At 37.9% G+C, this 26,708-nt stretch overlaps 1 protein-coding gene and 2 long non-coding RNA genes across 3 annotated transcripts; 1 reads left to right on the forward strand and 2 right to left on the reverse strand.

Annotated features, from left to right (window-relative positions):
* Positions 1 to 1,691: 1,691 nt before the first annotated feature.
* Positions 1,692 to 15,456, forward strand: nlrc3l (NLR family, CARD domain containing 3-like). The gene is made up of 12 exons (XM_084718100.1): positions 1,692 to 2,046; positions 2,990 to 3,190; positions 4,384 to 4,476; positions 5,196 to 5,370; positions 6,547 to 6,694; positions 6,965 to 7,057; positions 8,144 to 8,496; positions 9,508 to 9,717; positions 10,393 to 10,568; positions 10,780 to 11,050; positions 11,249 to 11,464; positions 13,290 to 15,456. Exons 1-12 carry the CDS (start codon positions 2,021 to 2,023, stop codon positions 13,683 to 13,685), a joined length of 2,358 nt encoding a protein of 785 aa, XP_084574226.1. The 5' UTR covers positions 1,692 to 2,020; the 3' UTR covers positions 13,686 to 15,456.
* An 869-nt stretch (positions 15,457 to 16,325) lies between these two features.
* LOC146329110 (uncharacterized) lies at positions 16,326 to 18,207 on the reverse strand. The gene is made up of 3 exons (XR_014770001.1): positions 17,942 to 18,207; positions 17,281 to 17,649; positions 16,326 to 17,176 (listed from the first exon to the last, which is right to left on the reverse strand). It is a non-coding gene; the product is annotated as an uncharacterized LOC146329110 (long non-coding RNA).
* Positions 18,208 to 18,924: 717 nt separating this feature from the next.
* On the reverse strand, positions 18,925 to 20,303 carry LOC146329111 (uncharacterized). Its single transcript, XR_014769951.1, has 3 exons — positions 19,987 to 20,303; positions 19,349 to 19,391; positions 18,925 to 19,043 (listed from the first exon to the last, which is right to left on the reverse strand). It is a non-coding gene; the product is annotated as an uncharacterized LOC146329111 (long non-coding RNA).
* Between the last annotated feature and the right edge of the window lie 6,405 nt (positions 20,304 to 26,708).

Consider the following 26,708-nt stretch of genomic DNA (forward strand, 5'->3'; position numbering starts at 1 on the left):
ATATTTCTGTACAAATGTTATACATCACAAAACCTTTCTATGACTACAAAAAACTTGTACAAATGTGTAAATGACATCTCTGTGCAAAAAACTTTCCCACACATGCACAAAATATTTCTACAGCGAGAAAACTTTTGTACTTGTATACAGAATATGTCTGCAATATTACACATTCACAAACTGATGTACACATTTTTTTGCACATGCACAGAAAAAGGTAATATACAACTGCAGGCTGTGAAATTATTCACAAACAAAATTTCACAAGCTCAAAATCTTTGACCTTCGTTTGATAAAAACACAATTGTTTGTAACAGATGGATTTTGACATCAATTCCTCCCACAGTGTGTACTATGTCACAATTCGCTCTATGAATCAAAGGTGTATAAGATGTATACTGTTGGTTAAGGATGAGGCCACTTTGGGCTGCAGTGTGTTTAAATATGTTCAGATAATCTGATTAATTCTGAGAATATTCTCTCGATCAACTGAATGGAATGTTTCAAAGAGAGGTAGTTCATCAATTTGTTTTTAGTTATTTTTGCCCATTTGATAGAATAAGGCACCATCATTTAAAAAGCAGATTTATTAAATCAAAAATCCATTTTGATAGATCAAATTTACAGCATTTCCTGCTTAATAGGTACCTTAAGTTCAAAGCACTTCATTCCACTGTTAGAGTAGGCCAGATTGTCAGAGCACCAACTTAAACACCTTCTAATTTCTGAACAATCACACAAGCCTCTTTATTAGGTTATTTGTTGACAGCAGTGAAATGCCTGCTTAGATGACAGAGAGAATGCTCAAGCTTTGAGGATCCCAGGATCTACCGGGAATTGTAATACAAAAAAAATCAGTAGAGACACATAGAAAATTGTCCAAGAACGTGCCAGTCCAAATTAATCAATAATCCATATTATTACAGTTCATTTGAACCTGCTTTATAGCACGGTAGTGATTCTTGAAGCACATGCAGAAGTCACGTGTCACTCAAACGCAGCTATCCGACTTCCTGTACACGCGCCTCAAAGCTTCAGAATAAAAGCAGTACATTTCGAATATTTGTTTTTGTAGTATTAAAAGACTGTCCATTTTATTAGTAAATGAAATCACAGACCACTGATTGGTATAAACAATTAAGATTGCAATAATAATTACTTTGAGATATGACTTCTAAGGATTCTTTTAATCTTACATGGCTACAAATAAAATGACAATGTGTGTACAGCGTTAAGATCAAATAGAGGATTTTACGGTGGACGGTTGAGAGTATGGTTAGTTATGAGTAGTGATGACGTGTAGGTAAGGTATATATCAGTGTGAGTGTTTGTACCGACTGCGTAAGAATGTTTGCCTTAAAGTTTGTGGAATGCGTACTTTTAGTCTGAAGGATATGGTCCGGAAGTTATACTGGTGCTTTTTGCGCAACATGGGTGTCTGATCTAGAAGAGAACTCCAGGCCCGCGAAAGACATCGCGAGAGTTGCCATTCTAACACAAATCATGATATTTTCCTAACCTTGTTATTTTTTGTCTAAACCTACTCAGATCATAATTACATTGCCGTCACATTAGAGATGACTATCACTTTGTACAACGTGTACAATGAAAAACCATGTGTAAATCTCGCGAGAGATTCACAAACCTAGGGTTCTTTTTTTTTTTTACCACAACCGCAGACAATTTGCAACCAACCGACCGCTCGAAACCGAAAGTTAGAGTAGACGACGCAGAAAGGAGTTAAAATGGACGTCAGCTGATACAATCTCACATTTACAATTTCTTTTACCGGTATAAGTCATTTGTTGGGTAACATTACCGCTAATTCCGAACGCGTATATGTATTCATAAGCCCGTCATGTTATCTTAATAATGCTAGCATAACAGTAACTGTGACACATTGTATGTCAAAGCAACGTACGGTGGAGCCTTTTTTTGGGACGTTAGCTATAAGTTTTTGTAGTAAGTTGGACTTACATACTTTGTACAGCTGCGGTGTGTGAGTCTGTTTCAAACAGACATGGATCCGGACACTGAAGTTGAAAGGTGGGTGTCGTCACACGGCTTTTTGTCACCTGCCATCTTTTAAACTCGTTACTGAACTTCTATCAGTTATTTTTAAACCCCATTAGCGAGAAATTATGTACATTGTTTGTTATTTTTTGTTTGCTAACTTTATATTAGTTAACTCAGACGTTTATTAACTACTCATACAAGTGCATTTAAGTATTCATACTGGTTTATCACACCCTCGCAAAGTAGCTAGTCTAGTTCAACTGTCACTTTTGGGCCAAACGTTGTACGTCTTGTCAAACGTCTTGATAAGTTCAGCCTTTGAGAATCTATCTGACTTATCAATAGTGTATTGTTTTTTGATTATCCTTCTTAAAATCTTTTATTTATTTATTACTATTATTACTTCATAATACAGGGAAATACAGTGACATTGTTCCCCCTAGAAAGAGGAAAATACATTCAGTCATGTCGTTGATGATCCATGACCCGCCTCTCCATCCCACCATTCCTTGCGTCATGGTACATCATTTCCTCAGAAGAACTAAACCAACAAAAACAACAAATAAAAAAACAAAGTAATTAATAAATAACACAATTGGCGTGTAAAGTAGGCAATAAATGAAGGGGAAAAACATATAAACATAGAATAACATAAAATCAAATAATAAATTAACAACTGCATGTACTACATACTTAGAAAAAGAAGAAAATAGGGAGAATTTGGCAGCATCCTAATAGGTGAAAAAGTAATGGCAGGAATGCAAAGATATGAGAGGTTAAAGTTTTGATTAAAGTCATTACAGATTATTTAAAAAAGAAAAAAACAACAAATATACGTCTAAATGTAATAAAAACAAAACAAACTAAAAATGTGGTACAGCAACAGTTTATTAATAATCATTAATTAATTACCTTTTGGACTAATTTAGAACCAGAGAACTGCACACTAACACCCTCTTTTTGTTGTCCCCAGAATCTTTAGGCCAGACAATGACGACAATGATGATGAGGAGAAGAGGAAGTGGAAGAAGCCTCCCTCCAGCTATGGTTCAATGAGGAGTGACAGTGATGGGATGGAGGAGGAAGAGAAAGAAAGTGAGCAAGAGGTTGCCGAGGCCGGCCCCTCGTCGTTTCCCGTGGTGCTCCCTGAATCAACTGCTAAGGATGGGACAGGGTACTGTCAAACATTTTCCATAATGTTTCTGTGTGTTTTGGTCATTTTACCACAGATGACATTTAACCCTGCACCTGAGCCGGTGTTGGACTTGTTAAAAGTTTCTTCCAAAACTATAATTAAATCATTTTTGCCCCTTTCCAGGTTCTAGGTAGCAATGACAATCTTTCCCTTTTTTAGTTTCATTTCAGTTTCTGATTGTATCAGTTTACAGAGAGGTCATAGGTTCTTTCATCAATTTTTCTGAACAGCTGAAACACGACACTGTTTTTTTTTTTTCATATTCAAAGTTACGAGATTATCTTCTACTTTCACTGAACAGTAAAATGTGGACACCCAATATTGTACTAGGTCTGGGTAATAAAAGAATAGCAACATATCATCAATAGACGCTTTATTGATAGCAGTAAGAAAACTGTTGAATAAAAGTGATATCAAAGCACATAACAAATATGTCCTGACTCATAAACAGCCTGTCATATCCCTTGATAACTGAGAATGCTAATCAGAAAATAGTGCAGACAGTGAGGAAATTCTCAATAAAAAAGGACAGATCAGCTTGCTAGTATGCAGCTTTTCTTTTTTAGTCTTTTAAGCCTGTTACCCGTGTGCTTTGAGTCAGGAAGATAAATTTAGACAAAAATAGTTAAATTCAAACTTTTTTCTGTTAGTTTTATTAACAAGAAGTAATTAGAAAGGTTCAGTAATTTTCCATATTGACTAAAAGGAAACATTTTATTGTGATGCATTTTTTAACAATATCTCCCACCCCAGTGTTATAAGATTAAACAACTATACACAATTCCCATATATTCCCCACAGTAGAGTTGCAAAGCTGCTAGGCGTGTGTTTGTGCTCAGAGGACCAAAGTCTGCTCATGAAAATGTGAAGTCAGTTCACAATCAAGGATAACAGGGCTTCTCAGGTTTCACTGCTGGGAAAGTGTCACATCAGACGGGTCAGGACAAAGCTGCCTTCAGTGCTGATGTTTTTGGGATTAAGCCAACATGTTAAGGGGAGGATCAGCTTGTAAATGCCAGTATTCTGCAGTCATTCTTTTTATTAAGAAATGGTTGGAATGGTTCACTGTGTTTATAATGTGAAGCTTAATGTTGCTTTCAGTGATAAAAAAACTGCTCATAGGAGGTTAACCAGCTCTCACCAGATGAATGTTGTCCTTAATTCTTTGCCAGGGTACAGATGGTTCGTTCAGAGTCACCAGAAACGCTCTACACCATGACCACGCAGCAGACCAAACCACCGGGGGCTGTTGTCATTGACACCAGGTGGAGGATGCACACATACACACACACATGCACACTATTGTCTGTCGCAAATCTGGACAACATGAGGCAAAGCAGTAGCTATTTTTATATTTTCATAATTGCAACTATATGTTAAATTTTAATAATAATGAGATATGTCATTAATATATCTATTAATATCAGTGGAAATCTTAACAGTTGCTTTGAAATTTACTGCATGCCAAAAGTAAACAAGTAAAAAGTAATGAAAAAAAGAATGCAAGCTAACAGAGCTGTATGCAACTGAAAGATGAGTTAAATGTACTGGTATAGTTCAGGGTTGTCATGTCCCTGATTGTACTGATGTATTTTCTTCTTTCTTTTTCTGTCTTTAGAATGCCATGTTTCGTAGAAGTAAATTAAATTAAACCAGCAGCCAGGCTGTAATTTGTCGCTGTGTGTTTTACTTAAAAACTCAGTTTGTTTATTTCAAATGATTTAATGTATTTTTACATAATTTGTTTTCAATTGTAAGTGAAAACATGTAGGATATATTAAATATGGCCTTTTGTCTGTATAAGTGTTTACTATCTTTAAAAAGTCTCCATATAAAAATGTGTTATGCAAAAGGGGAATGTCTTTATATTTTTGCCAGTAGGATATATACATTTTTGTTTGACATGAGTCAAAATGCAACAAGACATTTTTATTCTTGGAAGATATTTGCATTGCACTGTTACCTTTGTCCTGTTGTGTTTCAGGTCATCTGATCTGGAGGAATTGTCAGAAAACGATGAGGAAGACATGGATGAAGATTTGGTTACTCATTCCCCAGAACCGCCCGAGCCTGTTGAACCAGATGACACAATGCAGATGGATGAAAACAGCCAGCCAGGCAGGCTACACCCAGAACAGGATATGCCACATATATTCAGGGTTTGTGCATCATAATTTATCCACAATGCCCAATCTTTTCTTCACTTCATAAAAATTGTTCTTTTGATCTCAGGACCTTGTTTGACTTAATGATGCACTTTAACTTGTATAATCATGTGAATGCTATACATACCAATAATAGTTCATTTTCCAATGCATGTCTAACTCTTTATTTGTTAAAAAGTCACCATTCTCCATGTATCATATTACAAAAAAGATTTCAAAAGTAAGTAAATGCATCATTTTGCTAATTTCTCAACTTTCTTAATAGAGATGCACTGATTTCAGTTTTCTTGGCCAATTCTGATTTTCAGTCTTTCTAAGAACTGTAATCGACAGCGTTCACAAACATTTTTGCAACTTTTCTTGTAAAAATGAAATTGGATGTTCATAAGACACTGACTATTAAATATTCATTAAATACTATTTAAATTTTCTCCAAAGTCCTCCAGGTTACAGCCAGGCCTTATTATAGTTTTATATTAAGATTATGAATCGGGTGAACGTGATCTTGCGAGATCATGAAATCTCGTGGGATTTTGCGGGACACGATTTCACGTGATCTCCTGTGGAAGCAGATGTAAACAAACCTGAGACGGACGCGATGCAACAGTTTGCTGCAGTAAAACTTTGCTGTGAGAAAAACAGACGCATAAGTTAAACGAGTCTGAATGAGAAAATGTTTGAGGAGACGCATCAACACAGGTTGTTTATTCTTCAGCCAGAACAGGAGGAGATTTTAACTGTCCCTCTGTGAACAGCAGTCTGCTGCTGGCTAACATCAGCCTGAAGAGCTAGGGAGTTTATGGCTGTTTTGTGACATTGTCAGCTGCTGTGTCTCGTTGTAGACTGTCTGTCTTCTCTTTATCCTGTTCTTGGAATCTGTCGCTGACACCATCTTCAAGCAGACGTGTGTCTGAGTGTGTAGCTGTCATCAGTGCTGTGTTGATATCATGGTCAGTTTGTCTGCTGTGCGCATGACGTGACCATCGTACAGAACACGTGTGTGACAATGAAAACCAACCCGATTCTGAGCTTTGCCGATTAATCGGTGCAAGTCTTTTTCTTAACAAATCATAAAAAATTAATTTTTGCATTTATATGGCCCAAAGGGTGCCTACATCATTTCTGCAGGATCACATCTTGACTTTTACCTTTGTCTCTTTCTGTCTGCAGAGCATCCAGATTATTTTGTCACGTCTTACCAGGGAAGAGCTATCCAAATTTAAGATGTGGTTTTACCAATGGGAACAAGACATAACCCTGAAACAGGTGATGGAGGGAGACCTTCTTGATTTTGTGGACCGGATCATGGAGGTCCTTGGTAAGAAATCTTAGCTATAGTACATACAGTGGGAGTGGTTTGGATAGAGCTGAAAATTTAGTTTAGAGTACCAAATTTTGACTGTTGAGATAGCGGATGTGAAGTGTTTGTTTGTGATCTTTGAAAAAAATGCACAGTTTAGCTGTAATTTTGCGGCTGGAACAGTAAAATGCATTGTCCTGAACATAAGGGTCCAGCTTTGTTGAGTGCACGGGTGAATTACTGTGATTGCTTACTATCTTAATGCTTTACTAAAATTCTGTTCTGCAGGCCATGATCGTTCCCTGATACATACATTAAGTTCCCTAGACGGCATTCACAAGAAAGAAGAGGCAGAGGAGCTTCGCAATATGTGCAAGAGAGGCAAGTGAACACTGGTTTTATCCCAGCACAGCAGCTATACAGCTATACTGGTGAAATTTGTTTGTTCTGAGAAACTGTATGTTCGTTAGATCTGAATGTCGTGGCTGTGTTTAGAACACATTGTTACAAACATTTATTTATCAGAGCATGAACTGATTTTCTATGATTTTGTGGATGGATAGGTGGATAAAGTTACTCAAAATAGCTGAATTCATATTCTTTCCCCTAAGGAAAGGCGTTCCAGACGCAGAAGGAAACAGACCACTAAGTTGCATTAACTATAAATTTTAAGAGCAAAATTTCTCATTTATTTAATTTAAAATATGTGTAAGATATATGTAGAAGAATGTGGTTGCAGGAGGATGTTGAATCATTTCTGGTGACACTAGTCAGCCCTGAGTCATCCTTTCCACCAATGTGACCAAATGTAAAGAGACAGAGACAAGTGTGGGGGCGGAAACAAAACGGAGGGTTAGAGAAATGCACCATTTTTTTGAAAGGTTACAGTTTTATTCTTGTTGGCAGGATTAATATGGATTATATTTACAAGACTTAAGAGATTTATTTAGACTGAAACCAACCATTGCAAGGCCTGAATTAATAATAAAAAGTTTGTAAGTAAGGAAGTAAGTTTGGATTTAAAGGCCTCCAGAGAATCAGATTGTCTGATGTTGACAGGGAGGGTATTCCAGAAGACGGGGGTGGGGGGGGGGGGGCACAGCTGGAAAAGGCCCTGCTGCCGGTTGACGTCTTTTTCACTCTGGAGATACAGAGCAGCCCAGTATTCTAGAGAGTGGAGAGCACAGGATTGGACACATTGTTTATTGAGATCAAAGAGATAGGATTGGGCGAGCGTATTTACAGTTTAGCAAGTCGTCAGGAGCACCTTTAAGTCTGATGTGACATGAACGGGGAGCCGATGAATTGTACAAGGAATGATCCTCACGTTTAGTCGATATGTAGCTAAAAAAATTTGGGTTGAATGTGGCGTATTTTTGTTGTGATGAGAATTTGTGCAGCAGCATGAGACTGCCTTATATCAGCTGTAGATTTCTTACTTTCCTCTTTATCTTTCTCCGCCACCAGCAATGGTCCATTATCATCTGAGGCAGCATATGATCAGGAGACACCAGGTCATCCGTGAGGGGGTCGTGCGAGCCGGAAGGCAGAGTCTTCTTGATGTTATCTACGTTGATCCCCAGATTTCCACTTGTGGTTATGGAGGAGTTGACTCCTTCCACGAGTTCCGCAGCCAACCTCCGACACCGCTCCAGGTCCCCAGTCCCGACACCTTTGTTGCCGGGAACAATCTGTTCCGACTGCAGAAGGAAGATGGCCAGCCAGTGAGGACGGTGCTGACCACTGGGATTCCAGGAATTGGCATGTCTGTCTGTGTGGGGAAATTCTGCCTGGACTGGGCAGAATTGCGCTCCAACAAGGTGAGTCAAAAACAACAAAAAAAATTCAGTCGAAAAATTCTTATAAACCAACGGTATCCCTGCTCATCACCAAACAGCAGTCAGTTAGTGGAGCATCTAACAGTCTTAACAGCCAGACAGTATATTTCTCAGGAGTTAATATCAAATTGCAGTTGTTTTGACTGATCTTGCAATTGCGACATTAAAGGGAATGCTGACTTTTACATCATCATTATTATGTTATTAGTATTTCATAGGAAAAACATATTAAAATGATTACAGTGTGATTTTGGGGGGGATCAGACAAACAAGATGCTTTCTTAAGTCTGTAGAATATGATGTTTTAGGCCAGTATATCTCTGCAGCTCATCAATATTTAATTTAAAATGGTATTTTGACATATTTTGTCTTAAGACAAATTGTGCCAATTTAGACATTGCAGTAGGCCGTTGTCAGTTTCAATAATATATGTATTAACTGTTCAGTGGAGACCAACACAGAGCTTAAGAGAAGAGCCAGAAATTATACTTATATTCATCAGGTCGCCAGAAGTAGCATTCCACACAAACAGAAGTTGCTTAGTGTTTGCTAGATAGGCAACTGTTGGTAACACATTAGTCATATTAACTTTGTATGGCCGTAATATGGCAAATGTTATTTTCACTATCATTAATCTGGTAATTATTTTCAAGATTAATCAATTAGTCCAGAGGTGTCAAACTCAGTTTCATCCAGGGCCACATCAGCGTTGTGGTTGCCTTCGAAGGGCCAGTTGTAGGACTGTATAAATGTATCTAGCATCTTATAACTTTCTCTGCTTTTGATTATCTATATCAGTGTGAGGATAATGAAATCATGATGCATTCTGTGACTTGTAGTTTGTGAATGAACAGCTGCAGGTTTGCAAAACTAGACCTGTGCATAATTCTGGTAACACACTATAAATTAAACATGCAAATGGATTTTTGTCATAAGTAGTTTTTTGAATTTCTTGGCTTGACTGACAACATTTTCTCCTCCACCTTTGCTCAGGATCTGCAGTTTGTCATCAAACTTTCATTCAAAAAATTCTGGTTTCTGCAAGAGAACTGCCCTGCGCCTTCAAAGAAGATGTCCATCATGGAGGTGATCGGACATTATTATCCTGAGTTTAAGGGGATGAAATACCTGGAGGAAGAGGACTGTAAATTTCTCATCATAATGGACTCCTTCGATTGTTACCAAGCACCTCTGGACTGGGAGGTATCCCATCTGCACACGTGCACCTGAGAGCCATTCACTATCGTAACTGTCAAACATGTCTCAAACCTGAATTATAAGGATAATCAACCAACCTCTACTTTAAATTAACTGATCACTGAACAAACCATAATGTTGGAAACCAAGTTCTAACTCTTAAGAAAGAGAGAAATTTTTCTGTTCTTCTCAGATAAGCTTTTTGAAAAGATGTTAGCACCCACGATCCATATCCACTAATGTAGACAATGCTGGCATTTTGTCATATCAGTAACATACATATGTGTGTGTTCACCCCTGGATGAGAGCGCGGTGCAGAGCAGAGGCCGTCACTCTGCTCACATTAGCAAAATAAATGACAAATATCACCCTAAAAATTGGGAAAGAAAAAGCAGTCGGCAATGGACTCAGCCCATCGTCGCTAGACTATATAGTTGTCCAGTTGCCCAACCCTAATACACACACGCACACACACACACACACACACACACACACACACACACACACACACACACACACACACAGCTTTTCAATGTGCAAAATGTAACCAACCAGTCTTTGAACGTAAGATCAAGTGAACAATCCAGGTATATTTTATTGGCTATCAACTGGCTTCTAATCTAAGATATGATGACATGAAACTGATATATTGTCTGCTTTTTTCTGTATTTTTCTCTCTAGAATGCTCCAGTAATCAATGACAATTACACCCAAGCACGTCTTGATGTCCTGATTGTAAATATCATCCGTGGCAATGTGCTTCGTGGTGCCCGCATCTGGATCCTGGGGAGACGGGCGGGTGTGTCGCAGATACCATCTCACTTCATAGACGTCGTCACAGAAATACAGGGCTTCAGGTGTGTGTGTGTGGGCGCGTGTTTGTAGATGTACTGTGTTTCTGTCTCATTTTTAGCTTTTGTATTATCTTATTATTGTATTAATTGTGCTTTTTGTGTCTACTCCATCCTGTAATTGTTTGATCATGTACAGTAATATGGCAAATGAGTTAAATTCATTTAACTTGTTTCAAGTCCTGCCTATTTCTTCCTTTTTCCCTCTTCTCTCCAGTGATGAGATGAAAGATAACTTCCTGAACCAACGCTTCGAGACAGAGCACGCCGAGAAGATAATACGACACTATAAGCGCCTACCGAGTCTCAGAGCGCTTGCTCGCCAACCCTTTATCTGCTGGATGGTGGCCACAGTGTTTGAGCGCTGCTACCGTTACCGGGGCTATGGGGAGCACCCACCAAGGCTGACGCCATTCTATGTCAGCATTTTGATTGTCCAGACTAATCGCAGGCTGCAGGCCTACTATGGCAAGCTAGATAATCAACTGGTAAAATTTTTATCTTTTATTGTCTTTAATGGGGTAGTTTGAATGATGTAATGTGGGCTATAGGCTAGACTATAGTGTTACGTATCTATCTTTCCTCGAGCTGCTAGAGGAAAACCATATAATTTTTGATTTTGGGGTGAACTGTCTCTTTAACTTCAATGTCAGAATTTCTGATTTCACTGTCCTCTTTCCACTCAGAAATGGTCCAGTGATGATAAGAACCTGCTGTTGAAGATGGGGAAGATGGCCTTTAAGATGCTGGAGAGGAATGTCAGTGTGTTCTATGAAGGGGACGTGAAGGAGAACGGTCTGAAGCTGACGGAGGTGACGGTGTGGTCCGGCTTGTGCACTGAACTCCCCACTGCTGCCTCAGACGGGAGGAGGACGTTCTGCTTTGTACACTTCACCGTTCAGGTAAAGCTCTTTTCACCTCACAGAGCTTGATGCTAGAAGGCAGTTGTCACATTTATCTGCGGAAGGTGGGAAAGATTTTGTGTGCTCACCTTAAAGCTGATGTGTAGGCACAAGCATATGAGAAATACATGGAGAATGGACTGAGCACAGTTGCAATGGCAGATCAAAACCAGCCCCATTCCAGCTCAGTGGCCAATAGAACCTGCATCAGCAGGTGGAGAGTAGAGACGTGTTGTTTTGTGTGGTTATGTAGGCATGCATGTGATGTGTGCCAGGATGTATGTGTATGTGCTTATGTGAAGTCAGTTTGGTAAGATTTAGATAGAAATAAATAATTTCATTTAAAATCCTGGTCTGTAATTATAGATATTAGTAATTTAATTTGCATGCAAAATATGTTCACCCAACCAAAACTAAACTTAAAATTAAAACCAGGTGTAGAAAAACATTTTAGTTAACTGAAATGAAAATAAAAACTTGACTTGACCTGTCTACATGACTGTGAGAGACAAATATCTACATAGTATAACAATAAAAAAAAAATAATAATAATAATACATAAAAATACTGAAACAAATAAAAACTAAACTGTGTTTTAAAGAGTAAAAACTAAACTGAAACAAGCAAACCCACTTTGGAAACTAACTGAAACTAAACTAAACTGAATTATAAACAAAAGTTAAATAAAAAGCTAATAAAGAACACAAAACACTAATAACAGGATTTTTCCATTTAACTGTTGTTGTAGAAAAAACATTTCAGACACAAGTTATTACTTAAAGCCTAGATTTCTATTATGTCTTATAACATGTATAGACGGGAACTTTCACTTGTACTTTGGACAAATGAAACACTATAGACTTTTCTTGTTCATGCGGTGATTTTACCAGGTCTCCAAAAAAAGCCAAGACAAATAAAAAAAAACTCTTGTAGGTGCTGGGTATCGTTTATCAGAGGTGTGTTTCTCTGTTTCTTTCTTTACTAATGTAATTTTTTTGTAACTCACTTGAAATATGACACATGTGAAACACCCACATGAGTTAACTTTGAACCTGAGGTGCTCACAGGTAGCTGGACAAAACCACAAAACAGGTGCCGCTACTCAAAAAGTGTTGTCCTTAATAATATGGTGTTTATTTACGAGCAAAACAGAACGTGTGGGCAGAATTAAAGTAGGTCGGAACAATTCTGACAAAAATTGCAACTATTTTGACTGACAGTGTAATTGCATAATGATTTGTAATATCACAGGGAATGATCATTTTTACATCATTATTCTCATTTTCACTGAAAAACATTTAAGTTTTGAGTGATTTTTGCAGGGATGTCCTGCACCTCCCTCACACACGTAGCATCAGGAGGAGAAAGACGTGGCAGAGATGAATAGACCTCATCCACACTCTTTGGGATTCATCACAAAGTTTCTGCTGCACATCTTTGAACCATGACATCAAGAGAGATATGATATAATAGGCGAGTTTAACTAGTTGCACCAAATCTGATTTGATAAATATATTTGTACACAAAGATGTGTAATTAAAAATGTTTCAACCTTTGAACAAGAGGAGAAAAGAGAGATGTTTGATATAAATGTCATATTTTCTGACATATATTTTCCATATGCAAAGAGATAACAAAAAAATTAACACGGGGACACGGGATTAGAATGTATAATATACTTTATTTAATGTATTTACTAACACTTGAAGGTCTATGCTGGCACTTGCAGTAACCCCTCCAGCAGAGACATACCATAAGGCTGCCTGGCCATCAGGATACCCCAGAGGAATCATCTAAAAATCACCCCATGTCTTTTCTCCTCTAGGAGTTCATGGCTGCTCAGTACGTCTTCACAATGTTTCGCTCAGAGTCGAAGAACGTTCTGGAGTCTGGGGGGCGGCATATGCCCAAGATCTTCTCATCCAAGGATCACACCAAATCAGCAGCAGGCCTGGTCCAGTGCGCCCTGGAGCGAACCCTCAGTGCCCCGCTGGGTCACTACGACATGTTCCTGCGCTTTCTGTGCGGCATGCTGTCCCCTGACTGCCATGACAATATGCTGAGCGGGTATCTCTACCGACACAAATCGCCCAAGGTGGGTGGACTGGATGAGGCACAGCGGCTGCTGGAGGAGGCGATACAGACTGCTCAAGAACAACACAGAGACCGAGTGGAAAACTTAAAGGAGTGCCTTAGAGAAATGACCCAGGAAGACGAGTGAATTGGGGTTAGACTGCATTAGTGTCGTTCGGATTTAATGGATAAAAGACAAACATCTCTGTAGTAACTGATATATCTTGTCTAGAGCAGCCATTTCCAAACTTAAGAATTCCCCAGCCCAATTTGAGATCTGAAAATCATCTGAAGCCACACAAACCTTTAACTATCAACTATCACACAACATTTAATCACAGCTCTGATCGACACTTGAGAGTAATCGTAACGATGAGATGTACAATACGTTCCTGTGTTTTATCAGTTCTAATTCATTTCTTAAATATTCAGTAGTAATTTCAAACTCATGAAAATGGAACTTAAAAACTACATTTATTTTTAATGGCCTCAGGGCCCACACTTTGGGAATCACTGGTCTAGTGTTGTCTAATACCAGAATCATTAATTTTGACGGAATGCAAATGAACAAAATGCTGCCCACTTTCAATTCCACAGCAAAAAGAAAGTTCCAAGGACTCAAAATGGGAGATTTCTTCTTCTGTTTTTTCAACAGCCTGCACGCAGTGACGGTTCAGAATGAATCACTGACCACTGGCTGGTTTTGCTGCAGCCAGATTTCAGGCAGGACTGAGGACTTGAATGAGCATTTTGATCATGTTTTTATTGCTTCAATACTATAGTTAATTGATATTGTATCATTTTAAACACGTGGAGTTGAAAAAATATTGATACTTATGACACTTTAGCCCTCAATCTGGTAATAGAATCCATGAGTCATCACTGTGATACTCAGAAAGTGAAAACACTCAACAAAACTTAAAGTAACTTATTCAAATCTGTGTCATTTTGGCTTTGTTAACATTAAATTTCATGCAGATTGACATAGTTTTGATTGAGACGTACAGGAGTCTGTGTCAGTAACACTCCTGCTGTACCAGACAAAATAAATGTTGCTCTACACATTTCAAAAACACAGAAGTTAACGTAATGCTACATTATGTCTCCCATTGGATTTTACTTCACCCAGCTGTCTTTTTTTTTAAATTTAGCTATGTGAATTATTTTCTTCACAACCAAATACATACATGGAGTTACAAATGTGAGAAATGAGCTATGTAAAGAGGTGTGAAATATAAACTAAGAAAAACGATCAGAAGATGTGATAAGACTTACAATAGAGCAGGGGTTTTCAAAGTCTGCAGCTGTGGGCGTCCTCTCAGACTAAGCTTGGAAAGTGTCTCCATCACTTTGTGGTATTATGATTATGTTATTTGATCCCAAGGTGGACAAATATTGCTGTTTGACATGACTTCAGACTACACCAAATACATAAAAAGGTCTCTCCAAAGGCATTTATTAGTTTCTGACTGAAAAACAGTAGAATTCTCCAATCCAAATCTGCTGCATCTGAACCATCTCTTGATCCAAATCATACACATTTGGGCTATTCTATGTGATCTCTTAATGTAACTAATGTAATTTTTTTTTTTCTCTTCCATTCACTGAGCAGCCCGTCAAAATATTTGGAGCCCTCAGCCCACTTTGAAAACCTCTGGACTAAAGGAATGTGACTTAATTGATAGAAAACCTCATATTGAATTTGCAGTATGAAACCGATGTGCCTGACTGTATACATGCAAGTGAAACCATGTAAGACATTATTTGTGTTGTTGGGGACAACAACCTGTAAGGCCTGTAAGATCTGGATGAAAATCAATGATATGATATGGAGTGTTTAAATCATACTGTGAATGCACACGTGTCTGTTTATATGTCTTACTGCTTTTGTATATTCTTTATTGATAAATCAGCTCCTCTGTCTGCCTTTTCTGCGACAAATCATCAATTCATCACTCATCGATTGTGTGATACTGCATCTTTCAGCATTTTGGTGCACATCTGTTTACTCATAAATAATAAGAGCAACTAAAGGGCGAATTACAGCATTGAACTTTTGTTTTTCCTGTGAAATGATGACACTGTGAACTGTCTTCTCTGAAAAAAGGTCTATTTAAACCTGCACTGTTGAACTTAGGTCTCCCCCTTCTGGCAGTCAGAGTACTTACACCAACACTGTCCATGTGCTTATGACCAATGCCTACTGGCAAACCAGTCATTGCTGTTTAACATAAAACACACAATGACCAGTGTGCCACACCAGTATTTAAAAATATATTGCAAAACAAAGAGATTTAGCTGACAGCAATAGGTTTAATCAGCATTACGTGAACTCATTGAAGGCTTGAATGTAATGGATGTTCATGTATATGTAAAGGTCCCACACTGCAGATTTAAGGCTTTTTGTGTGTATGTGTGTCTCTGAGAAAATGATTTTATTATAGTGTAAAATAATCAGGTCATGACTGGATGGATTTGTGGTTACTGAACACATGTAGTCCTGCACTCCTGCACGAACCGATCACAAACAACAGTGTTTGTAATCGGTTTCAATAATTTTCTGTCTTTTAGAGTGACGTGTCATCCTCAGTTCTTAAGTTTTACTGGGTATTTATACTGTTGGCATCATTTTTAAAAATGTAAATCAAAATAAGAAGAGGAACAGGTGAAACTGTTTATTGGATGAATGATAGTGAACATGAAATCTAGTCCGCAACACATTACTTACAATATTTGGCCTTACAAGAGTACACTAATAAGCTGTAATGTATATAATAAGTAATATAATGTATGTAATAAGCTGTACTTTGCATCAAATTATACAAAAACTAGAAGTAGTATGTTCTTATTCAGACACTATACAAACACACCTATATCCCAATTAGACACTGTGCATCCAACAGTACACTAATAAGATGAGACAAGCTGAACTTTGTATCAAATTAGACAAAAACTAGAAATATGTTCTTTATGAGACCGTATTAGACCCTTTATTAGACCCATATTAGACTTTTTTAGAGGGTAATTAGGGGTATATTATGGCAGAACTGTACTGTAAACTAAAGTGTGTTATTCCCCACTGAGAGATTAATTATATTAAACTGTGCAGTTAACCATAGACAAAATACTCCTCTACTTCTACAACTGTGGCCCTTACTCAATAGAACTGGTTTGCTTGTGGTATTTAAATGGGGAAGTAGCAGATCTGTGATTTCACTTAAGTTTACAGTACAGTTCTGTTGTAATGTGGCCTTTATTACCCTCTAATAAGGTCTAATAAGGGTCTAACAGTGGGAAATAATACACTTTAGTTTATGTTACAGTTCTGTTGTAATGTCTTGCTAATTATGTCTACTGAAGTCTTATAAGGGTCTAATGAGGGGTCTAAAATTATCTAATAAAGTGTACATTATTTCTAGTTTTTACTTAAATACAAAGTATGGCTTATTATGTCTTATTAGATACTGTAAAATAATGTGCTACCTGATACTTGCATATTGTTTTATACAGGGAGGGAAAGCTAGTCAGTCAAAAGTGAATACAGAAGTCAGCAGACCAAAACACCAATATTTGATGACAGTGAAGATCAGACGGATTAGTGGAGTGGCTCGTGGTTTCCAGAATGCCGTCCTGTTGAATCTGTTGAGTCAGAACGTAAAGTGAAAAGTACATTTGTGAGTGAGAAGTGAGAAACCTTCAGCTCCAGTGCTGACTTCATTGTGACAAACAAAACAGCAGCTCACTTTGGCAGATGAAAGGCAGCTTGTCATGGCACCAGGCGTCCAGCCACTTGACGTCTGTCTCGTTAACCTGGATGATCTTTCCACAGTGGTTGTTTAATCTGTCGACAGGAAAGCTGCTGTTCCACTGAGGTTGTCTGACTTCTAAACCTGAAATCCACTTCCAGGGGATTTGATCTTTGCCAAACATAGACCGCTCCAGGCCGATCCACACCCCATCATTTATGCTGCTGCTGTGATTTTGAAGGAGAGAGTTCACTTCACGCTGCACTGAGGTGGTGTTTTGAACCAGCGACCAATTCATTTCTTTGCAGTGCTTAAAGGCATCAAACCAGCTTTTGGCTTCTGGGTGGAACTGGAGATCTACAGCATCTTTCAAAAAGAGGGGACACTGAAAGTTTGTATAAGTCACAACAAAACACACACACACACACACACACACACACACACACACACACACACACACACACACACACACACACATTCACTACATCTATCTTCTCTGTATTATTTTAGTTTTAGAATCTTGTTTCCTTTTCCCTGTTTCTCTGTCATATTTCAAATTCTGTTTTGTTTTACACTTAATTGTAGGCAAAATTATAGGGAATGTAAAGATACTACAAATAAATACATAGTATTTTAAACACAAAATGAAATCACTTGCCATCAGTTTGACCCTCAGGGCAGCCACGGTAGCCTGAGACAAAGTTTGTATTTTCTTTTATCACCAAATCTTTTGATGTTATCAGGAAACATTTCTTACTTCTGTGGGGAAAAAATGTTAAAACATTTTTTAATCAGATGCACCCACAGTGATACACAATGTAATTTCTGTATATATAAAATAGCTGACACAAATGGCTCATTGTGATTTCTGTGGCCAGAGTTCACATAACAGATCATTTACTCTTTATTGAAAGTGAAGTATTTGCAGGCAGAACTTTCTGTGCAGAGTTTCCTGCACTCATCTTCATTTTTCCCCTCTGGCTTTTGTGGCTGTTGAGGTGAAAATTCAAAATCCTCAAGATGGTCGTTTATACAACCTGATAAAAGAAGATGTGAAAGAATCCAGAAAAAATAGTTAGAGAAGGAGTGCAGGCAGATTTCAGGAACTTCTTCACTCATTCCTTTCCTCTAACTGTATTCCGTTTGTACTCTGCACATATACTGCAGCTGACCAGGAACAACTATAATGCCAGAAAGAAGTGCATACATCTTGTTGGGCTGTGTGCCAGGATTTAACAGTTTTATTTTAATTTTTCTAGTCTGTCATATTGGAAACACACTGGAAACAGATGTTTTCAACATGGAATGATTCCCTCAGCAGTTACAGTAAAACTAGTCCTGCTCCTCTCTCATAAGTTTCATCTAAGGAAAACCGGGTACTTGGAAATTGAAAGCATGTGAAGTTAAAAACAAACACACATCTTCTTCTCAATGTAAATAATGTTATTCTTTCTTTGTGGGCAACACAGAACCACTTTTCAAAGGATTGAAGTGCTCACCTGTTGTCAAAATCAAATTCAGATTCAGGGTACATTTGCCTGAGTTAAAATGGCAGATATAATTCCCACTGTCATCAGGTTCAAAGTGGAAGTCATCTTGGTTCACTTTGACTTTGCAGTGGCCGGATATACATGAATAGTAACACTGTTGATCTTGGCAACATTTTGTAACTTTGCATCCTCCTTTAAATTTAAAAGTGACAGTGGTTCCCTCTTGGAGGTGTATCCGTATCACCGAAACCAAAGGCAGCTGGATTGTTGCTGTTATGTGGGAAATCATATAAAAGAATCAGTTTTTATTGCTCATATTTATTCTTGTTTATATTTTAAGAAAATATTGTAAATGTTTGTTCTGTATGAAGCTGAATGCATCACAAAGCAAGTTAAACCAGAGACTAGTGTGAAGAACAAAATGTGGTAAATCTAGCTGCAAATAAATAAAAAAAATAGTAATAAGCTCTTCATTTATTTATGAATGGCAAAAATAAAACACTGCAGTGATATAAAAAGTGACTAAAAATGAAGAAAACTAAAACTCCACTAAGGCTTCTGACAAAATAACATACCCAGCAGCAGTGATAGATGGAGGAACTGTGCCATGGCCAAAAACTAAAGAGAAAAAAGTTTACAGATTGAGGAGAGAAGTGCACAGAACGCCTTAGAGGCAGATTACTAAACTCATTTTATTATGGGGATTTCATTAATAACTCAGAAGTCGCAGATCTGTGTCATTTACCTTCTGTTAATCAGTAGTATTCTGCAAAGATTTAAAGAACTGATAGTGAGAGGTACGTATCTTGACTGTGACGAGGGCTCCTCTGTGCTGATTATTTCAGAGTATTGTAATTTCCTTCTACCAAAAAATTACATAAAAAATACCACAACCCTAATTTGCATTTTTCCACTTGCAGCAGTGCGTTAGTTAAGAATGTAATAATTTGTTCAAGTAAAATTTTAAGTATCTTGATTTTTGTAGACTTTTAACATAATAGACACATAATGTGTAAAACACAGATCTGCCTGTGTAAGAAGTGACAACACACTTTTTAAACATCTTTTTTACATACAACTTTTCCTCATCAGAATTAAAATACCAGTTTGATTGAACTTTTTAACCATAGTGTCATGTAATTATGTTGGAAAAAACATCCAGATTACAGTATTTAATTTCTATCAATGCTGTTTGAATCCATCAAAAACTTACCCAGTAAATGAAGACTTGTTGCTGTTTCTAATGAGTCAGGAGGGTGTGCAGGGAAAAGTGAGCAGCAGTCTTCACAGTACATCACTTTTATAGAGCAGTGACCTCCTCTGCCTTTACACCAAAGAAACACACCCACACCAGGCTGCTCATTTGTTTTAAAGGGGATTAAGAGTTTTAATTTCTAGAGACACTGTGGCTGTGTAATGTGTTTACACTGTTACATATGAGCACAGAGCTCAGAGGACACTAAAAGACAACACATACATCAACCACAGCCTGTTCACCATGAGAACAACTTCTCCCCTCAGGCTGCACGTCTTTTAAATTAACCCCCGTCACTCCACGAAAATTAATGTTTTGCTCTGTGTTGTTTGTGTGTGTGTGTGTGTGTGTGTGTGTGTGTGTGTGTGTGTGTGTGTGTGTGTGTGCATGTATGCAGCATAAAGGGACTATTGTAAATTACAAACTAAATGTAAATTTCATTATACAACCTTGTGTTGTAAAATGACCATTAAATGACACCATGATTCCCTTAGAAGGAGGCTGACTCCATCTGAAACTTTAGTAAACATGTGTATCAATTCATTTTAAGTCAAAGGTGCAATCTGCAACATTTTCTTACAGAAAATAATGCACAAACTCATACAATTTTCAGTCACCCATCATGACCCACTAGAAGTATGTGGTGTTGTCTGCAAAGACCCCGCCCTCTGCCTGCATTTCCTTATTTTTTTTTCTCATTGATTTGCTGCACTCAAGACGTTTAACCAACCCAAAATGTTGGTATTTGACATCCCGATGAGTTTATGAAGAACTGGTACAAATGTTACTGACTTTACTTTTAAAAGCACATGTAATGGTATTCTGTTATGGTGTTGGATAATAAATCTACTGTATGCCCTCACCAGATACTCCAAAGCAAACTGACAGCTCATCCTTAACCAGAAGTCAGCAACCTGCACCTGTGGACTCACTCCTGGCTCTTACACCTCTCTCCAGTGGCTCCCAGTTAGCTTTGACGTTTCTGTTTTTACTCTTTTTATTAGACTTGCACCGATTTCAACTTTCTTAGCCGATTCCGATTTCCGATTTTTGAGGGGTCTGACCTACCGATTCCGATTTTGGCCGGTTCCGATTTTCAGTCTTTCTAAGAACTGTAATTGACAGCATTCACAAACATTTTTGCAACTTTTCTTGTAAATATGTTCATAATAAGACACTGACTATTAAATATTCATTTAATACTTTCTCCAAAATCATCCAGATTACAACCAGGCCTTGTTATAATTTTATATTAAGATTAAGAATTGGGTGAACGTGATCTCGCGAGATCATCTCGCGGGATTTCGTGGGACGCGATTTCACGTGATCTTTTGTGGAAGCGGATGTAAACAAACCGGAGACTAACGCGGTGCAACAGTTTGAAGTAAAACTTTGCCGTGAGAAAAACAAACACAGAAGTTAAAGGAGTCTGGATGAGAAAATGTTTGAGGAGACACATCAACACAGGTTGTTTATTCTTCAGCCAGAACAGGAGGTGAGATTTTAACTGTCCCTCTGTGAACAGCAGTCTGCTGCTAGCTTGCTAGCATTAGCCTGAAGTGCGAGAGAGTTTACGGCTGTTTTGCGACATTGTCAGCTGCTCTGTTTCGTTGTAGACTGTCTGTCTTCTCTTTATCCTGTTCTTGGAATCTGTCGCTGACACCATCTTCAAGCAGACGTGTCAGTGTGTGTAGCTGTTATCAGCGCTGTGTTGACGTCACGGTCAGTTTGTCTGCTGCGCGCATGTCGTGACCATTGTGCAGAACATGTGTGTGACAATGACCAGCACAGAACCGGATTTGTGACGCTGACCGGCCGGTCACCGGTCAAGGCCAGTCACGTGAAAACCGGCCCGATTCCGAGCATTGCCGATTAATCGGTGCAAGTCTACTTTTTATAGGTTTTATTAATTCCCAAAGTAGAATACATTTTATTTTATTTTTTGCACAAACACAGGGATTCTAAGTAGGCTTGCATAGCTCTTTATATCAACTCTATTTCAAAGCAGACCTACACATGCCAGTGGATTTTTTGTCCCTCCACAAATGTTTCAGATTTCATATTGGGCTGTGGCATTTTTAAGTGTGGGAAGGGTTGTAATAACCAATCTAATATTTTTTAAATTTCCGTGCATTGAACCTGCTCTGAAACTGTTTGGAGCCCCTGTTGGGGTTCTCTGAAAACCACAAGTGTACAGAATAAGTTTTGGTCGCTCAGTATTTCTCAGTCTGATGTATCAGGAAGAATCAGCAAAACTTAGCAATTAGGTTTATTGAAGCTTCTGATGCAACATTACAGCCACGTATCGTAGTCTTTTTCTCTCACCACATTGCATGTTCAAACCAGGAAAGATCAGCCAATATTAAAATGACACAAAAGACGCCTCTGTGTCCATCCAAGTTCAACAAACACCAACCCTGTGTTTCCATAAACCACATGCAAATCCAAGTTCAGAGGCCTCACAGATAAGTCCTAAGATAAGATAAGATGCAAATGTCCATCTTTGGAAGCTGCCTACATGAGAAAATGTTTGTTTTGTTGTGGTTTTTTGTTTTTTTGTTTAATGAGGAAGCTGTAGAATTCAATAGTTCATTCATCCTCCAACCAGAATGGAAAGTAAAACCATGTATGTGTCCCTCATATAAAACTAAAATATAACAAAGTTTTAATTATTGATACTTACATAAGACTTTATTATACTCAACTGGCCTTTGGGAAACACAAAAACTGCAATAGTCAGAAGATTCCTAAGATTATCAGGCAGGTGGTTCTGTGCTGTGCTGCATAACATTAAAAGCAGCCTCCCCTTGCTTTGTTTTTGCACTGGTCACCAGTAACAGTCCACTCCTCAGAGATCTGAGGGGTCTTCCAGGGTTAAGCATGTCAGCTAAATATTAAGGGACAATTCCAAGTAAGGGTTTTTAAATAAGTAATAAAACTTTACTTGCTTACTTCTTACTGACAACCAGTGTAGAGATTTAAGAACCGGGGTGATGTGGGGTCTGTCTGTCTGGTTTTATTTTGAACTCTTGCGGATGAATTCTGAATGAGTTGTAGGTGTCTGATGGTCTTTTTAGGAAGTCCTGTGAGAAGTCCATTACAGTAATCAAGTTTATTTGTTATAAAAGCATGAACCAGTTTGTCTAGATCTTGTTTTGACATGATGTCCCTGACTGTGTTTTTAAGATGATAAAGATGCAGAGTTTGTTATTGTTTTTACATGACTGTGAAAACTTAGCACCAAAATGTGATTGAATTGCACAATTCAGTGCAAATTTTCAAATCTGTCACTTTTCCACCCAAATGCAGTCAAAATAAGACTATATTCACACACAATGGAGCCAATATCAGGCTCCATTGTGAACTGACCTCACCTGCATGCACTAAAGAACAATGAAGACTTCACACTCAGCACACTGTCATATGAAATAAACATCGAGGCCACTGAAATCAGCATTTACAGGATCATTTATAAGCTGATGTGCAGTGGAAAGCAGTGAATTCACGTGCAGATGAAAACAAGAATGAGGATGAGAAGAAAGGGAGCCACATTTTTAATCATGGCATCTTTTAAATGTGGCAAAATTCTGATTTCCATGTGTCACGGTCCTGAACTGACCTATTCATTTATAGGTTCATGTGTACTGGAAGCCAGAGAATTTGTGAGCAGATGATAATGATTTATCTACATCTGTCAGTGCCTTTCCACAAAAGTTTGCAGCCAGACACTTAAGAGTTGCATAAATTCTAATATGACTGTTTACACATGAGGTGGCATTTCAAAGAATCAGATCTGTATCTGTTTCAGGACCACATATGGAAAAATCATGTGATTTGTCATGAAAAAACAGTCTCATATCAGCAAAAAGAAAATCAGACCTGTGCCACTTTTGTGAGGTTCTGGTTCTGCACAGAGGAAGGGGGTATGAGGTGAAGATAGGTACTTTATCTAAGAACAGCAGATGCTCTGAGGCAGCCATTCCCAAACTTAAGAATGTCACGGCCCAGTTTGAAATCTGAAAATAGTCTGCGGCTAATCACTACTCTGATCAACAAACGAGACTAGTCTTATCAATGACACGTTCCAAGATACGTTCAAGTGTTAATGTCACAGGTTACCAAATATGATGTAATACTGATGTTAAATTAGGTCAGATAGATGAAGTATAACACATAATTTAAACCCCATTTTTATTTAATTTGTTCCGATTACTTTTTCAAAATTAATATTAATAAAATATTTTATAACTTGAATTTGAAAAAAAAATCTTGAAACTTCTGGTATAAAGCATGAACATGATGTAACCTGTGTCAGTTTGCAGAAATGTAGAGATGTGGTTAAAAATACATTTACTTTTATGTCTTAGTCACAGGCAGAGAATTAACACAATATAATACCTAAATTTATTTTTACTTCAAGCTACAAGGAACTTTTACATTTTATTGATTGTGGAAGCCCTTGTGGACAAAAGCGGTAGTGTTTCCACTGTCATAACCACAAAATTTAGTGTCAAAGTTAAAATGATCTAAGTAAAGATTTCCCCCTGCTTCATTTTAACTGTCTGACATGTCACTCACTGTAACTTTGTCTGGGAAAATGCAAACACAGTCCATCTGATTTCATGTTGAAGCCGACCTGTGTTAGCCATTAACAACAAGTATACTCATTGTAGTAGCTTTAAATAACATATCCTGCAATAAAAAACAAACAAATAAATAAAATATATATTACAAATAATAGAAAATACAAAACAGGCCTGTAAAAAAATTATAAAAAACTTTTGTTGGTTGCAGTCGAGGAAATATTATTTTTCAAAACTACAAATGAGAAAAAAGGATATGAGGAGGGGAGACAGAACGTAGAAGGAAGTGGACTTCCTGTTTTCCTTGAGGGATAAGAGCACACAACATACTCATTAATTAGCTTCAGCAAAGTGTTTAAAGATCAGTCTTTAGTGTGTAGTTGCTCAAAATATCTATTTTGGCTAAAAAAAAATTAAAAAAAATCTGTCTGGAGCTGCAACTATTAAATTCTGTCTCATCCATTGCGAGGTTACGGAGACTCAAGGTAGCCACCTGCAAATGAGGAGAAGGTGCTGAGACCTGGACATAAGCTATGATGCACAGTTTAGTTGACAAAATATTAAAACTTTTTTTTTATTCATTGTATAGGCTGCACATTTTTACAATTGGAGAATGTTAAGAATCACTTTAGGCAAATTAAAATTAAAATGTTAAAAACAATAACTGTTATTCATATCCATATAATTTTCGAGCTGCTGCGGCCACAGTTTGCTGACCGCCCACACTAAGCCAACATTAGATATTGCAGAGATGACATGAATGTGCTCCATGAAGTGTGTGTGTGTGTGTGTGTGTGTGTGTGTGTGTGTGTGTGTGTGTGTGTGCAGCATGAAGTACTGGAACAGCTACAGGAGGAAACTATCACACTTCAACTGCACCACAGGAAGTCACCTCTACCCCAACGCTGGACATTGTTGTTATGGTCAAAGCCAGTCATCCTCAATCTTTTTGAGTCGCGACCCCCAAGAATAATCAGGTTGGTGTTCGTGACCCCCCAAGACTGTTCAGAGACTACTGTATGGGGGGTGGGGGGCTTGACCTTGAATGGTCACAGTGGGGTAGACTTTCTCTAATACCTTTTCTGCTGACGTAAGTTTACTTGATCTACCTCTGCTGACATATTGCAAATAAATAAATAATTGATAACAAAAAAAAAGAAAAAAAAGAAAAAGAAAGCTACTGAACTCATATTTTTGAGTGCTTGTCTCTTATGTTGAATGTGTTTTAGGGGCTAGTCGCTGAGAGCAGCTTCCTGACAACCCCCAGAAATTACCTCATGACCCCCTTTGGAGTCCCACCCCCAAGATTGAGAACTACTTGTCTAACCTAACATTCCTTTAAAACTTATTTTCATTCTTTGGCTTCTGTTCTTATTGCTTCACTTTAATGGTTTCATGTTTTTATTGTATCATTTTACTGTGTGGTCTTTGCTATTTGATTGTGCAGCACTTTGGCCAGCTGTTGTTTAAACGTAAAAAAAAAAAAAAAGAAAGAAACAGGTGACAATAACATGAAACATGTATTGCATGTCAGATTTCTAGGCTGACTGTCGACCCCCGTCCCTGGATAGACTCTGTCTGCCCTCACAGTGACGGTATCTGGCACCAGACCAACAGTCAGGTCGTCATCTCCATCTACACCATTAACTTCTTACCAGGGTTTAGCCACATGAAGGCTGTCAGCACCAAGGTAAAAACACTCACACACATTATCACATGCATGTATTCACTGTCTCTCTCACATGTTCTCACATACACTCCTTCATGTGCCCATGTAACTCTACTGTTGATCCAGAGAAGCTTTTGTGTGTGTTTTTAAATGATCTGAAAAGAAGATCAGTTTTTTGAGGTGGGTAAGTGAACATCTGTACTTACAGTTACGGTAAAAAACTTCTCCAATAAAGGTATTATTACTGTGTGTAGAATTCAAGTTACAGCTGTGGCGCCCTCCTGTGGTAATATTAAAACAGAACACTGTGACAACAGCAATACACTGTGCCCTTGCCTCTCTTTATAAACCATCCTGAAATCTAAAAATTAACCAAATATTAAGCAAAAATAATAAGTATTAATTGGAGAAGCACAAAAAATGGAGCA

Source organism: Lutjanus erythropterus, chromosome 4 (assembly GCF_056507025.1).
Source record: "Lutjanus erythropterus isolate fLutEry1 chromosome 4, fLutEry1.hap2, whole genome shotgun sequence".
Classification (NCBI taxonomy): domain Eukaryota; kingdom Metazoa; phylum Chordata; class Actinopteri; order Lutjaniformes; family Lutjanidae; genus Lutjanus; species Lutjanus erythropterus.